This window comes from Macrobrachium rosenbergii, chromosome 18 (assembly GCF_040412425.1).
Source record: "Macrobrachium rosenbergii isolate ZJJX-2024 chromosome 18, ASM4041242v1, whole genome shotgun sequence".
Taxonomy (NCBI): domain Eukaryota; kingdom Metazoa; phylum Arthropoda; class Malacostraca; order Decapoda; family Palaemonidae; genus Macrobrachium; species Macrobrachium rosenbergii.
In genome coordinates, this window is record NC_089758.1 from 29,756,734 (window position 1) to 29,770,448 (window position 13,715).

Genomic DNA, 13,715 nt, shown 5'->3' on the forward strand with positions numbered 1-13,715 from the left:
AAAGTCGGTAAATATCACATTCTGCGACTGGCGGTAATTAGTCCCAGGCCGTGGTAGTATAGTTGGCAGTTTTAACCTCGGCCTGTTTCGGTAAAACTGAACACTGCTACCGCGGCCTGGTTCCCACCACTCACCAACTAGAATATTTCAGGCCTTTTGTTGATGATGACGTCGATGATGATTGATTATGATTATTATTATTATCATTATTATTATTATTATTATAATTATTATTAAGTAGATATGATTATTATTATTATAATTATTATTATTATAAATATTATTATTATTATTAAGTAGACGAAACCTATTCATATGGAACAAGCCCACCACAGGGGCCATTGACTTGAAATTCTAGCTTCTAAAGAATATAATGGTGTTCATTGGAAAGGAGCAAAAGAAGGTAAAGGGGAGTACAGAAAGAAGAGATCCGACATATTAAAAAAGAAAAAATAGATAAGTAGATAAAAGTGTATCAAAATCCCAGAACAGTATTAGGGTAGTGGTGCATTGCATTTTCTCTTGAACTGTTTCTTTTGTTTGTGTGTGTGTGGTATTTACTGTCATTTATGTATTTACATTCATCCCCAAGGGGCTGGTACCGATCGCAGTGCCCATTTTGTTCATTAGGCCCAATGTCAGAAATAGGGTAAAACTGGTGACTTCTGCCACACCCCTCTTGTCCAGGAACTACAACAGTTTACGTGCCGAAGACGGTAAATACCATAAACGCATGCGAAAGACATGAACATTAATGAAAACATCAAGAAATGCTAGTAAATACTGCAGTCAGGAATTGGCGGGAACCGGGTTGCTGCAGTAGTCTTCAGTTTTACCAGAAATAGTTTTGAGATTAGGCCTGCCTCTCCTTCTTGCAGGAAAGTCTGTTGACTCTGTCTGTAAGTGTTTTCACATAGGATTTCAAGAAAGAAAGTGGGGGCTGTACTGTACAGATAGCCTAATTATTTGTAATACTGCAGAATCTAAAACTGGTTACTTATGGTTACTGTTGTATGATCGTCTTTTTGTGATCGTACAAATGTGGTAGTAGGCCTGGGTATTTAGGCTAAGTCTGGATAGGATGGCACTAACAATGTCAGACATGTAAACCTACATAGGGATCTTCAGAAGCTAAGATATGAATAGTTGAGATATGAAATTGTTACAGGTATGAATATTAATCTGAGGAGTGCTTTAATTAGTATAAGTAGGCCAGTGACTTAATTTTGAAATACGGTGCTGTATAAGTAATTCTTGTAAGTAGTACCCACTGAATACATATTACTTGCTGAGAACAGTAGTTTGTCTGACACAAATACAAACCTACATTTTTATATATGGAGTGCTCGTGCTCAGCGCTCTTTGGCTGTCACTGAATCATCTCAAAAAACAATATACTTATGATTAGGCTGACGGTTGCACGGTGACCTGGATCAGCCCTGACCCTTCCATTGTGCTTGCAACCAGGTCAGTCTTCGCACATTACTTGCTGAGAACAACAGTATTTCAGCCATATTGGGTCATACACCTTAGGCTGTCTAGACCATATACCATAGCTAATCTGTATTTTGATGATGTGAAGACAATCTTACTCTAATTTGCATAGCATATTAACTGTTTTAGGCTTTGTGAAGTTAGCTCCTGTGCTTAGACAATCATACATAAACCTTTTTCCAAGTTCAGACCCAGTTCTTGCCATTCTTCAACCTTGGACATTATGTGCTCTGGACTGAGACAAGGGTCTTAATGGTTTAAGCTACTTTTGGTTAGGGTTAGCCTACTACAGGTTACAAAAATTTTCAGTGCATCCTATTCCAAGTACGAGGTTTTCCCTTCATCATCTAGTCGGTCTTAATGCAGCATAGCCTATAACAGACTTGAGATTTTCCTTAGAGAGCAAGATATACAGAATGCATTTCAAAGAGGTCGTAAAGTTCTTGTGAAGGTAGAGTATTGACATTGTAAATCCAAAAGTGTTATGAAATCACAGAAGTGTTTCATGAAATTGCGGTGTAAATTTACCATAAAAATTATTTTACATTTAACAGCAAATGTTTAAAAAATCAAAGAAGAAATTTCCTCAATTTCCAAAAATTGAAAACATGATCTTTGACCTAAGTACAGTACTGTGAATGGTTTTGTATGTTGTGGTACCTGATGTAATGAGTGTTTTGTGGAAAGAATGTCGAATTATTTTGTGGGTAATTGAAGTTGATCATTGCACCATATGCTACATAATTTCTAAGCTTGCTTATTTACATTGTACTCTATTTGCTATTCTGTGTATGAATCCCTAAATTACCCAGGAAAGTCTTGGAATGGCTTACTCTGACCGATAAATCTAGAACTTTATTTAAATTGTTTGGAAGAATATTCTAAAGCTAAGAGTATAGCCTACTGTTTGTTTTGTTTATATTTTATGCTACGTATGGAGAGTAATGTGTAAGGTAACATACTTTGAGTCCTCTTACAGTTTTGTTTTCATCGGAAGGTGTGGCATGCCGAAGCGCAAGCGGCCAGCTGACGGGGAGGAAGGGGAGGGTGGAAGTGCAGGATCAGTATCAACTGCTGCCTCCTCCCCAGGGGCAGCTACACCAGCACCAGCTGCCACACCCCTAGCGGAGGGTAGGCCGAAACGGCGCAGAAATGACACAACGCTCGTAAGTGGAGTGCAGTAGTACTTTGTTGTTAATGCAGAGGATAAATGGATGTTTTTCAGGGATTATATATATGACTTGTAGCAGATTTGATTCCTCAGTATTGTTAGAGAGTAATAATTCCATTGCCTCACTGGTTATACTACCATGGTGGTTCGTAGATATCCTTTATTATAATTTTGAAGATACCATAGTTATATAAAATATGTAAAATGCAAATTAGTTATTCAAATCTCATAAAATATATGATGACATGTTAGTAATGCTGCTAGCGTGTTAACCAATTGAAAGTTCATATCCTTGATCATACTAAGTATGGAAGAACAGGTTATTCGTTAATGTATTAGCACAATAAATCCTTCATGGATTTTGCCACTTCAGTGGTTGGGCAAAATATATGAATGCTATGAATCTCCCAGTTCATAATTACAGGTGCTAAGTAGAGTTGAGAATACAAAATTGGAACTCAAATTGGAAAGATTGATCAGATAGAGAGTGAATTTGAAAGATATTGTTGGGGCATTTAAGCTACTTGTAGGACACTGCAAAGGAATTATAAAATGAAAGTCACTGGAAATGTGTTTGGTTTGCAAATAGGCAAATAGAGTTACTTCCCTTGGGTTAGTGCCTAATGCGAATCTTGCATGTCACACTACAGCCAGTGCTGAAGGTTTATTTTCTGCCCTTTATTTTTTATCCAGTCTGGTTTTTATTCCCGCGTAAGTGATCACATCTAAACATTGCCTTGTCCCAATATCCACCTCCTGCTCAGGACAAATCAAGAACAAACCTGTTAGGTGAGCCCTGAGTGTCTACTTGGAGTTACATGGGTAGAGGTGCCTCAAAGCCTGCTAGACCATTCAAGGAAATTACTGAAAAGAAAGTGTCAGTTGCTTTTATGTAATCTGTTGCTTAACTGGTAATTATTTTTACCTTTAATAACCCAAGCTGGTAGCCTGTTTAGAGGTATAACTCCAAAAACTCATTAAACTAGCTCATAAAAATAATCTTAAAAATGTTGGAGCATCTACAGTAATGCACTTGAAATCATTCCAGGTGGATACAATCCAGTTCATATTTGATGCGCTACGAAATAAAAAGAAAGATGACGATACCTATACATGTGAGCCCTTCCTGCGTGTTCCTAAGAAGAAGACTGAGCCTCAGTACTATGATATGATCAAGAATCCCATTGACATGCTCAAGATTCAACAGAAGATCAAAACTGATGTCTATAATGACTTGGATGAGTTCTGCAAAGATGTTCAGTTATTGGTTGATAATGCCAAGCTGTATTATGCCAAGGTAAGGAAGGGTAGTGTTACTTTGCCTGTGTGGAAATAATCAGACATCCAAATTAGATTAATCACTGTCAAACCTTACATGTGTTGTTAACATTAATTGTGTTTATTAGTGATAGATTTTTTATTATTCCCAATAATTAGAGGGCTCATTATATTCCACATCTATGATGAGCATAACTTGATTATCTGCCTAGAAATTATAGGAATTTCTTTCATTTGAACTAAGTGTTTGTGATTGTTGAAAATAGTATTAACTGAGAACAGCAAAGGGAAATGGGATAAGGTGGTGTTTTTGAAAATTGATTATTAGTCTTCTTTTTTGGAGTTCCATTAGTAATTTTTTCACTAGTCTGGAGGTTTAGAAACTAAATATTTATGGCTCTGCAGTCCACCGATGAATATAAGGATGCCTGCGAACTGTTTGAGATATTCCTAGTGGCGAAGGACAAGGCACCCGAAGAGATCAACAAAGAGAAGATGAGACTGCAGCAACAAGCAGAAGAGGATGAAAGGCACATGAAGAAAGTAAGTGGGAAACAAACAGTCTCATTTTATTTGTGTTTGTAAAGTTGGCACTGTAACTTTTTCATTAAAGATACGATGTAAACAGTTCTTGGATTCAGAGTACTGTTATGTAGTTAATGGGCATACTTTGGATCGTAGATTTTTGGGATTGAAGAAAGTATGGCCCCCAGCTCATGATTAAAGTTTCTCATTAAATAAACTTACTGTGTGTTTTCATGCTGTCTTATATTGCACTGTTTCAAAGCTGAAATGATCTCGATTGTTCTAAATTCCATAGACCAATCACAATACGGATTGTTTCTGAGCTTTACAGGTACTGTATTAGCTAATACAGAATGCCACTGTTCTGTGAGGTAGTATGAAATGCATTTTGACTACACTCGGTCTGCAAAGTCAAAGCTAGCTGGAGGTATGACCAGGCTAAAATGGTAAGTTTTTAAAAAGAAGCTCAAGAGATCTGAGGATGAGGAACATAAGCTAGGTTGCATCACTTTCACCAGTGTTAGGTAAAAGTAATATTTAATGTCACTGTAAATCCCAGTCAGGTGGAGGGAATAGTCTTAAGTTTGAGATGTAAGAGAGGAAATCATTGAAGACATTAGACAGACAGAATGACTGTGATTGCTATACAGATGGGATGTGGCCCATGAATTACAGGCAGATAATTCTATACTACATGCACAGACACTACCCTACATACGAACGAGTTACATTCTGAATGGCCATTCATATCTTGAATTGTTTGCAAGTTGGTCTTCACGCCTATTTAAATATGATATAAAGTCAATACAGTACTGTACGTTTTTTCATCCTAAAACACAATACAGTACTGTACGCTATACATACAGTAATGTATTTTCTAGTGTGTAGTACTTTATTAATTGTAACTAAGCAGAATAGGCAGAGAACAAAATTTGAACTTAAGGATGGCAAAGGGGCCACTCCAAACACAATTTTAATTTATGATCACGTTTGTTCATATCTGAATGTTCATAAGTAGGGTAGTGTCTACTATAGTGTTGTTTCCATGTGTGAATCATAGAATTTACCTTGAATGTTTATAAGTTGGCTTGAAGACAAAACTTTTTTCACCCAAAGAAACTTAAGTCTGTAGGTAACAACTAGTGTCATGCATAGTCAATAAACAAGAGTGTGGTACAGATCATGTCAGCATATTATTAGTCACAGCTCCGCTGAGCTCAATGTGAGAGTTGCTCTTCCTCTCAGATGATATCATAAGATGCATAAGGTTACCACATTTTAGTGAATTTTTACTTTGTACATTCAAGCTTTAGAATTCTCCCTCTGCCTTCATTTACTCTGGTTTCCATATTTAGATTGTTCAAGAAGCCAGCCATGTTTTTGTAACATCTCCCCCTTTCTCTTTTTCTTCAGACTTGTGCTAGGTAAGGGTATTAGTGCTAGCTCCAGTGACATGTCAAAAATGACATGGCATTTGAGACTTGCTTTCCAAATTATATACTTGTTCTGCTTTCATTGCTTCCAAGAACATATATATGACATTTATAAACCACTGAGAATAGAGACTTGCATCAATTTAATGTTGCTATTAGTTTTGTATACACATAAAGCTTGGTTCATATGATAATGCTTTCTCTTTTTTCAAAAGAAGAATCTTTCTGTGCAGAGAGGCCGACCACCAAAAACATCCTTAGCCATGTCAGCTCCTATGATTTTGGAGGAAGATGGTGAGCCCATGACCATGGAAGATGTCATTGAAGAGCTGTTTGGAGCAGTCATGACTGCCATGGATCCTGAGGGTCGATTGTATTCCTATGATTTTCGTCTATTGCCATCAAGAGAAGTGAGATTTCTCTCTTAATTTTGTTGGTTATGCTTTTTGTTGTGAAGGGCAACTTTGTCATACTTTTCCATAGATAGTTTTAGATTATCGTACTGTGAAATGTACCCACAACATCATGGACACTTGGGTAATGTTGTTTGTGAAAATCAGGAAATAGTCATGATTGTGTTTTAGTTAACTGCCACCAGCCTACAGTTAATGAAAATATCACCTTATTCACCTTTTCTCCTGCAGAAATATCCCGATTACTACCAGATAATTGATCGTCCAATAGATCTGAAAACCATCGCCCAGCGAATCATGAATAAAAAATACAATAATATTGATGAGCTGGAGGAGGACTTGAATCTCATGTTTAACAATGCTTGTGCCTTCAATGAACCAGGCTCAAGAATATTCAAAGATGCTAGAACTTTGAAAAAATTGACACAGTTGCGAAAGGATGATTTGCTTCAGATTCTTCACGCTAAGAAGAGTGTCCGTCTCAGGTATGCAGATCATTTTGAATAATGGAACAGTTTTTCATGAATTGCACATGACTGTGTTGTCTATAATGTTCAGAGTAGCTTGTGTCTTCTAAAGTACTTATGGATTGTATTGGAATGTGTATATAATGTAATGCAACCAATTCTTCCAGGAGTAAACGTAGCATAACAAACCAGTTATGGTCAGTGTTGATGGCTGAATTAGAGGAGGGGATGGAATTGCCACTACCTGAAGAGGACAGCGGGGGAACAGAGATGCCTCTGAGCACAACCCATGAAGATGAGGAAAGTGACGAAGATGTTGACCCAGATAATCCCCAATGGCAACTTTTCCTGGCTGCTAAGAATTTAACTTCAACAAGCGGTTAGTTTTTCAAGAAAAAATTTTTTATGTTTTCTGAATGAAATTCATTGAACCCTAAATATTTTTTATACTGATTTACTTTGTATTGGTTAATGCTTATGGTAGTTAAAAGTAGAAGTTCCATTGCATTCCTGGAGAATTGGAAGAATCAGTGGTCATTGCATAGTTAGTTTAAAGGGTCCTGAAAGAGAATTTATAATTTGTCAGCAGTCCATAGCTGGTCACTTGCAAGTCGAACAATAACATATCTAGAATGGACCTGTAGCTTCCTAACCCAAATTTAAGGGAAACTGCTTCTTTACAAGATCTACTTGAATGCTATGAATTAGTGAAAATTTCTATTGTAGACACTCAGTTCATTATTGAGCAGTTCATTTGAAAGATGCAGCAGAGTTGTCTGTTAGTATATTTTGAACTAACACTTGTCAGTTTTTCTGCCCTGCCGCATATCATTTATGAATTGGTTTTTAAAATACAGAAAGAGCAAAATCCCTTTGGTAAAGTGATGTCAGTGGAGACATTTCTCACTTGAGAGTATGGGCTAGTTTCCCATTGATGTAAGACTTCTTGAATGATCCTACAGCATATGTGAGCTTCTTTTATGGAAAGGTTGTGTACCCAAAATATTAGTTAAAACTGGTAACGCACATGGTTGGCCCAAGGATTTGTATAAGAAATAAAAAAATGGGTGTAATGGATTTATCAGTGTTTCATTATTCAGAATTCAACTCTGTGATGATTGTAACACATTTGTTAGAACTGTCCTCCCTTGCTGTCAACAACAAGAAGGAGTGTTATATAATAGTTATAAATGATCAGAGGTCTGGTTAAACAAATCATTTATAACTATTATATAACACTCCTTGTTGTTGACAGCAAGGGAGGGCAGTTCTAACGGAAAACCATGAAATTTTTTTATTCACCCTTTGTATTCATTTATCTAATTGAGATGCTAAGAATGACTGTATTTGGTATTTTTACGCACAGAAAAAGCCTTGTTCGTCAGCCATATAACAATTGAAATAACGTAGGAAGTAACTGAGTCATCCATATGCAAAACTGGAAATTGGGTCATTTGTGTGGTTAAACTACTTTATGATGATAACTCTCCTGAATGTTTAATGAATTGATGATCTGCCTTTCAGAACCTTCGTACTGTCTTGCCGAGCCATTTAGGCGTCTGCCAAACAGACGTTGGCATGCTGACTATTACGTCGAAATCCGCAATCCTATTTCACTCTCACAGATTCGAAAGAAGATTGTGGTATGTTATATTTGTTCACTGTTTGTTTTGTTTGATATATAAAGAGAGCTGTTTGATGCAGTTGCAGATTTCAAGTGTATGCTGTACATTTCAGGATAGGAGAGCCCACAAACTTAGAAGATCGGTTTACTTTTTACTTTGGGGTGGAAGTTTTACTTGTATTTTGTATGGAAAAGAATCGCTACTCTGAGAGTTATAAATACGTTTAGAAATTTTTACATGCGAGTTTTCATGCGTTGGTGGAGAAGTGTTTGCTAATGAAAACTGTCATTGATTCACGAAACCAAATGAAGTATAAAGTAATTTATAAAATTGTTCATAATCCAGTGATTATTGTCAGTGTAACCAAGTTGAAAGTTTTTCTTTTTCAAAACTGTAGTGAGGATTAAGTCTTAAATGTAGGAATATGCATACAGCAGTGAGTATATGACTGAAGGACAGTCGACCCCTGCTTATTTGTGGTTGAGCATTTGCGGCTTCAGTTATTCACAGATTTTTCTGTGGAACATTATCCACATTACTCAGGGAAAATTCGCCAATTTGCAGATTTTTTCATAGAGCAAATACTGTATATTTTTGTTACTAAATGTTTCAGGACGAGTTTAAAGTATATTTAGTGTTTGAACTATTAAAATAGGCAGTTATAAGGGTTTAGAGAGGGTCTTTTGTGTTTGAACTATTAAAATAGGCAGGTATAAGCATTTTTAGAGGGGGTTTCAGTATTTGCGGGTGGGTGTGGTACACATCCCCCACGAATACCGGGGGATGACTGCAGCTTACAGAAAAGCCATTATCCTGATACAGTACATATCTTTTATTACTCTTTTTTTCAGAAAGGGGACTACCAGTATATATCAGAAATGGTTGAAGATTTCAACCTTATGTTTGACAATGCTCAGCAGTACAACCGACCGGACTCAAGGATCTATCGGGATGCTGTGAAGCTCCAAAAGTTTGTTCAGAACAAAGCAGATGAGCTCAGTACTATAGATGAGGATGTAAGTAGAATATTTTAAAGCTTTCCGTTTGTGAACATCAATATGATAGGGCTTGTGGTCTTTTGTTTCTCTTCGTAAGATTGTATTTTGAAAATTATCATATGGTAGTTTTCCTAAATACAGGTGGATATACATTACCTTGAGATTGATGGACTCCTGTTAGTTGAACTTAGGGGAAATGTGATGGCAAGGCAAATAGTTTCGTTTGACTGTTGGATGTTAGTGTGATAGAATTTATTTCTTATTGCAACATTATTTAGCTTCATATTGCAGTGTGTTAAGCATGAGTTTTGAAGCATAAACATTGTATAGTATTACTTCAGAGCAGAGTAATGTTAAGGTATTTTTGTATGTTTAACCATGGTGTGCAGTGTTCATTGTTTTTCATTGTATTGGACCTGTAATGACTAATCATTATATGTATATCTCATGTTATTGACAGAATGGTCTTGCTAAACTGCTTAATAAAAATCATATCCATAGATAAAAATAGCTCTAAGACTACAATGTTTGTTTAGATGATGACAATACTAGTTATGAATGAAAAGATTTATGAATGCTATTATTCCTCTGCAACTCTTGCCATTCCTTTCGTTTTTGTTGTAGGACACAGATAGCGAAAGCGACGACGACGACTCTCAGTCGCAAAACAAACGTCGTTTTGGACGCATCAACAGACCTCTTACATTCAGACGTCGAGCCAGAATCCTGTTCAAGACACTGATGGATTACATGACTGAGGATGGAAGACAACCAATCGTTGCTTTCATTGAGAAGCCTGACAAACGCAACTATCCAGATTACTATGAGGTACCGTACTTTACTCTACTGTCTTGGTTTTGTGAGTTTCATTTACTCTCTCCCTCTCTCTCTCTCTCGTATATATGAAAGACTGCACTTTGCCTATTAGGATCACATGAAAATGTGTGTTTTTGTATTTGTAGGTGATTGCCCAGCCAATAGATATGGAGACAATAGAGGCCAAAATCAAAGGTGAGAGATATACAAGCGAAGATGAGCTGGTTGCCGATTTCAAACTCATGTTTCGCAATTGTCAGAGGTACAATGAAGAAGGGTCCGTTATTTACTCAGATGCCACAGTTTTAGAAAAGGTAAGATGTCAGGACTTTTCTCAACATTTTATTTTTTGGAAGTAAAAATCACAAGATTAAAGGCTAAAAGTTTTGGTATGTACGCTATTCAAATGCTGTTTAGAAAAAGGAGATATGTGGTAACGTTTTATGAATTATAGTATAGAGCTAGATTGACCAAATTCTATGTAAGTTATGAGGCTGTTGTGTGTGTAGGATATTTAGTGAAATAAGGATATTCTTGTAATTGATGAACAGTTATATATAGATTTTGACCTAATGTACTTAGTATGCCGTAAAAATCTCCCCATAATTTTTTCTTGTATTGACAGTAAATTTGTAAATTGCTAAAGATGTTGAGGAATGTAAGAAAATCCTGGCAGTAAATAGAATTGTTAAAATGTTAGTGAATCAAGACGTTCAGAGGTCATTGTAACTTAAAAGTTCAAATTGAAAGTGTTGACTAGGAAACCAATTTTAGGAGTATTAGTTCATTATACAGCTTTTTAAAATTTTACATCCCTTTGAATTTTTATTTAAGGTTTTAAATGAGAAAATAAGGGAGTTAAACCAAGGTGATGGCAGCCCGGGTAAAGGCAAATTTGGAAAGCGTAACAAATTCAATCAGTACGTGAATACGAATAAGGTGTTGAGAACTCTGTATAATTCTGTTCGAGACTTCAAAGACAGTGATGGACGACAGCTATCAGAGGTGTTTTTGAGGTTACCCTCAAAGACCTTATATCCAGATTATTATGAGGTAAGTTTTAGACCTAGATTTGAATTCTTGTTACAGTAATTCCCTGTAATATTGCATAAATACCAGCTGTCTTTTTTACCTGTCTCACTGCACTGTTCACAATCATTAACGGCCTTTATTCAGCTACTCCACACGCGAATAGTTTGTTCTCCAGGGGAACCACAGTTGGGAGTTTTAATACATGGTAAATGGTTACACATTTTTGTGAATAAAATGTTTTAGGATTATTAATGTAACTTGCACTGCTAACTAGTTTCTCCACGTATGTACAGTAAATGTTTATCAGTTATATTATCTGATCTTCCTTTGTCCTGACCTTGTGGTCAGCCTTTGAAAGCTTTAGAGATTTAAGATGAATTTTTTGTAGGCAAGTGCAGTGGTAGCTTAGTTAAATTCAACTCACGTTTTTGGGAGATGAGAGAGTTACTGTTTTTAATAACATTAATCTGTGAAATATGTTTAAGGAAAGCAAACTATTTTCTGAAGGTTGAATGTAGTGCTATAATAGTGAATTTATGCCTTAAATGTCAGAATGTATCAATTACCATTTCTATCATGGAATTGCTACATAATGTTTGCAACATATTTCTTAGTTCTGAGATTCTTTGCTGCTTGACAAGCAGTGTTGAGTAACAATAAAACGGGTAAAATGAGCCAGGCAGATCTTATTTTTTAAAATTTTTTTGAAGTCTTTCATAAGGCATCTAGATGCTGTTGGAAATGTTCTGTGTAAAAATGCTTGAATCAAGGACTGTAAAATCATTGCTATTTGAGAAGTCATTTAACGATTGTGCCTTATTATTCAAAGATTTCCTTATTTCATGCATTGTCAAATGATTAACAAACTCGTAAAATTGACTTTCAGGTTATAAAGCAACCCATTGATATGGAAAGGATCCTCCAGAAGTTGAAGTCCAACATTTACATGACCGTTGATGACATGCTAGCTGACATGACATTAATGTTCCAAAACGCGTGTAGGTATAATGAACCCGATTCCCAGATATACAGAGATGCTCTCACATTACAGCGACATGTATTACAGGTAATATCAAGGGAAAAGTTTACTCTTGTTTTCCAGATTTTTTAGTGGATCTTTCAACACTTCTAAGGTAGTAAGGAGGGTCTATACAAGAATTGGACTATTTTTACTAACAGTTTACACTTGAATGACCTGGGTTAAGTTTTGCACAGTGATTCATGGGTGAGGGGACCAGCAGTGTACATTTAAGTTTTGAATTTGATTTTGCTTTGTTCAACTTTTTGATGTTGTTAAGTTTGCTTTAGTACTTGTATCATATTAATTTGCTGTTTCGGTTTGGAAATTTGTTGTGGGTTATGGATAATTTTCTTTATAATTTGCATCACTCTTTAATATTCCACAGAAACGCCTTGAATTAAGCACGGCAGAGGATGGTATTCCTAAAGTTGGAGCTTTAGTTCAAGAACTTTTAATGTGTCTGTTCATCAGTGTATTTAACCATGAAGAGGAATATGGCAGATACTCTGCAGAGTCCTTTTTTGATATGCCTGATTATGAAGAGGTAAGCCTGCTTAGTCTTATTTTTCCAGGGTGGACTTTTTATTACTCTATGTGAACATTATTGTGTGGTGAAGAGACAGTGGATTGACTGTCTATCAAAGAGTTTCAAATTGATTCATATTTTTGTTGTATGTATATCCTAGGGTGAAATATGATACATAAGCCTCTGCCTGATATGATATCTGCCTGTTCATTTTTATTTGTTGATTTTTACCTGTCCTCTTGGGTATCTTTTCATCTAGCTGTTTATCTTCAGGTTTATCTTGCTCCAAATTTATGTTCTTATGTAGAAACAAGTCTGGTTGGGCCTGTCAGTGTCTCAAAAGTGGCTGTTGCCTCATTAAACTAATTTATCTTGAATTAGACACCCTTAATAGGGGCTGGTGCAGAGAAAAGCAATAGAGTTGATGCTCATTGTTTATGTCCAAAAGTCCTCCAAAACCTTAGCTGCTTCATGCTCTTGCTTAACCTACATAGAAGGCTTTTCAACAGTACATCAGTTTCCCCAAAACTCTCTCTCTCTCTCTCTCTCTCTCTCTCTCTCTCTCTCTCTCTCTCTCTCTCTCTCTCGTGTCACTTAATTGATAATTATTATCTTTATAGGTTGATGGCAAGAAAACCAGGCTACTGTCATTTGACATCATGAAACGACGTCTTGACAAGGGAATGTACACTCGCCTCGATCACTTCCAAGAAGATATGTTTTCTATTTTTGAAAGAGCCCGCAGAATGTCCAAGTTGAATTCGCAGTTGTTCCGGGATTCAGTTACTCTGCAGACAGAATACATCAAAGTCAGGTAAGTCATTTTGGTACTATAGTGCTCAAGTATGTGATGGCTTTAGTAAGGTTCACTGGTAAGTTTTGAATCCTAGCTGGTATATTTTGAATAATTTTTAAC

The 13,715-nt window shown here is 36.3% G+C and overlaps 1 protein-coding gene across 5 annotated transcripts in view; it reads left to right on the forward strand.

The window, feature by feature from the left end:
- Positions 1–13,715, forward strand: part of polybromo (protein) — a 34,259-nt gene that overhangs the window by 1,376 nt on the left and 19,168 nt on the right. The window contains exons 2-15 of one of the 5 annotated variants that reach the window (XM_067120601.1): positions 2,492–2,660; positions 3,714–3,962; positions 4,349–4,486; positions 6,135–6,311; positions 6,546–6,799; positions 6,949–7,160; positions 8,306–8,424; positions 9,258–9,422; positions 10,029–10,232; positions 10,367–10,534; positions 11,055–11,273; positions 12,139–12,318; positions 12,659–12,817; positions 13,420–13,613. In XM_067120601.1, coding sequence (XP_066976702.1) covers positions 2,499–2,660; positions 3,714–3,962; positions 4,349–4,486; positions 6,135–6,311; positions 6,546–6,799; positions 6,949–7,160; positions 8,306–8,424; positions 9,258–9,422; positions 10,029–10,232; positions 10,367–10,534; positions 11,055–11,273; positions 12,139–12,318; positions 12,659–12,817; positions 13,420–13,613 — 2,600 coding nt within the window. In that variant the 5' untranslated portion in view covers positions 2,492–2,498. Of the gene's footprint in view, positions 1–2,491; positions 2,661–3,713; positions 3,963–4,348; positions 4,487–6,116; positions 6,312–6,545; positions 6,800–6,948; positions 7,161–8,305; positions 8,425–9,257; positions 9,423–10,028; positions 10,233–10,366; positions 10,535–11,054; positions 11,274–12,138; positions 12,319–12,658; positions 12,818–13,419; positions 13,614–13,715 lie in introns of all 5 variants that reach the window. The other 4 variants (XM_067120599.1, XM_067120600.1, XM_067120602.1 and 1 more) reach the window with 4 other exon arrangements.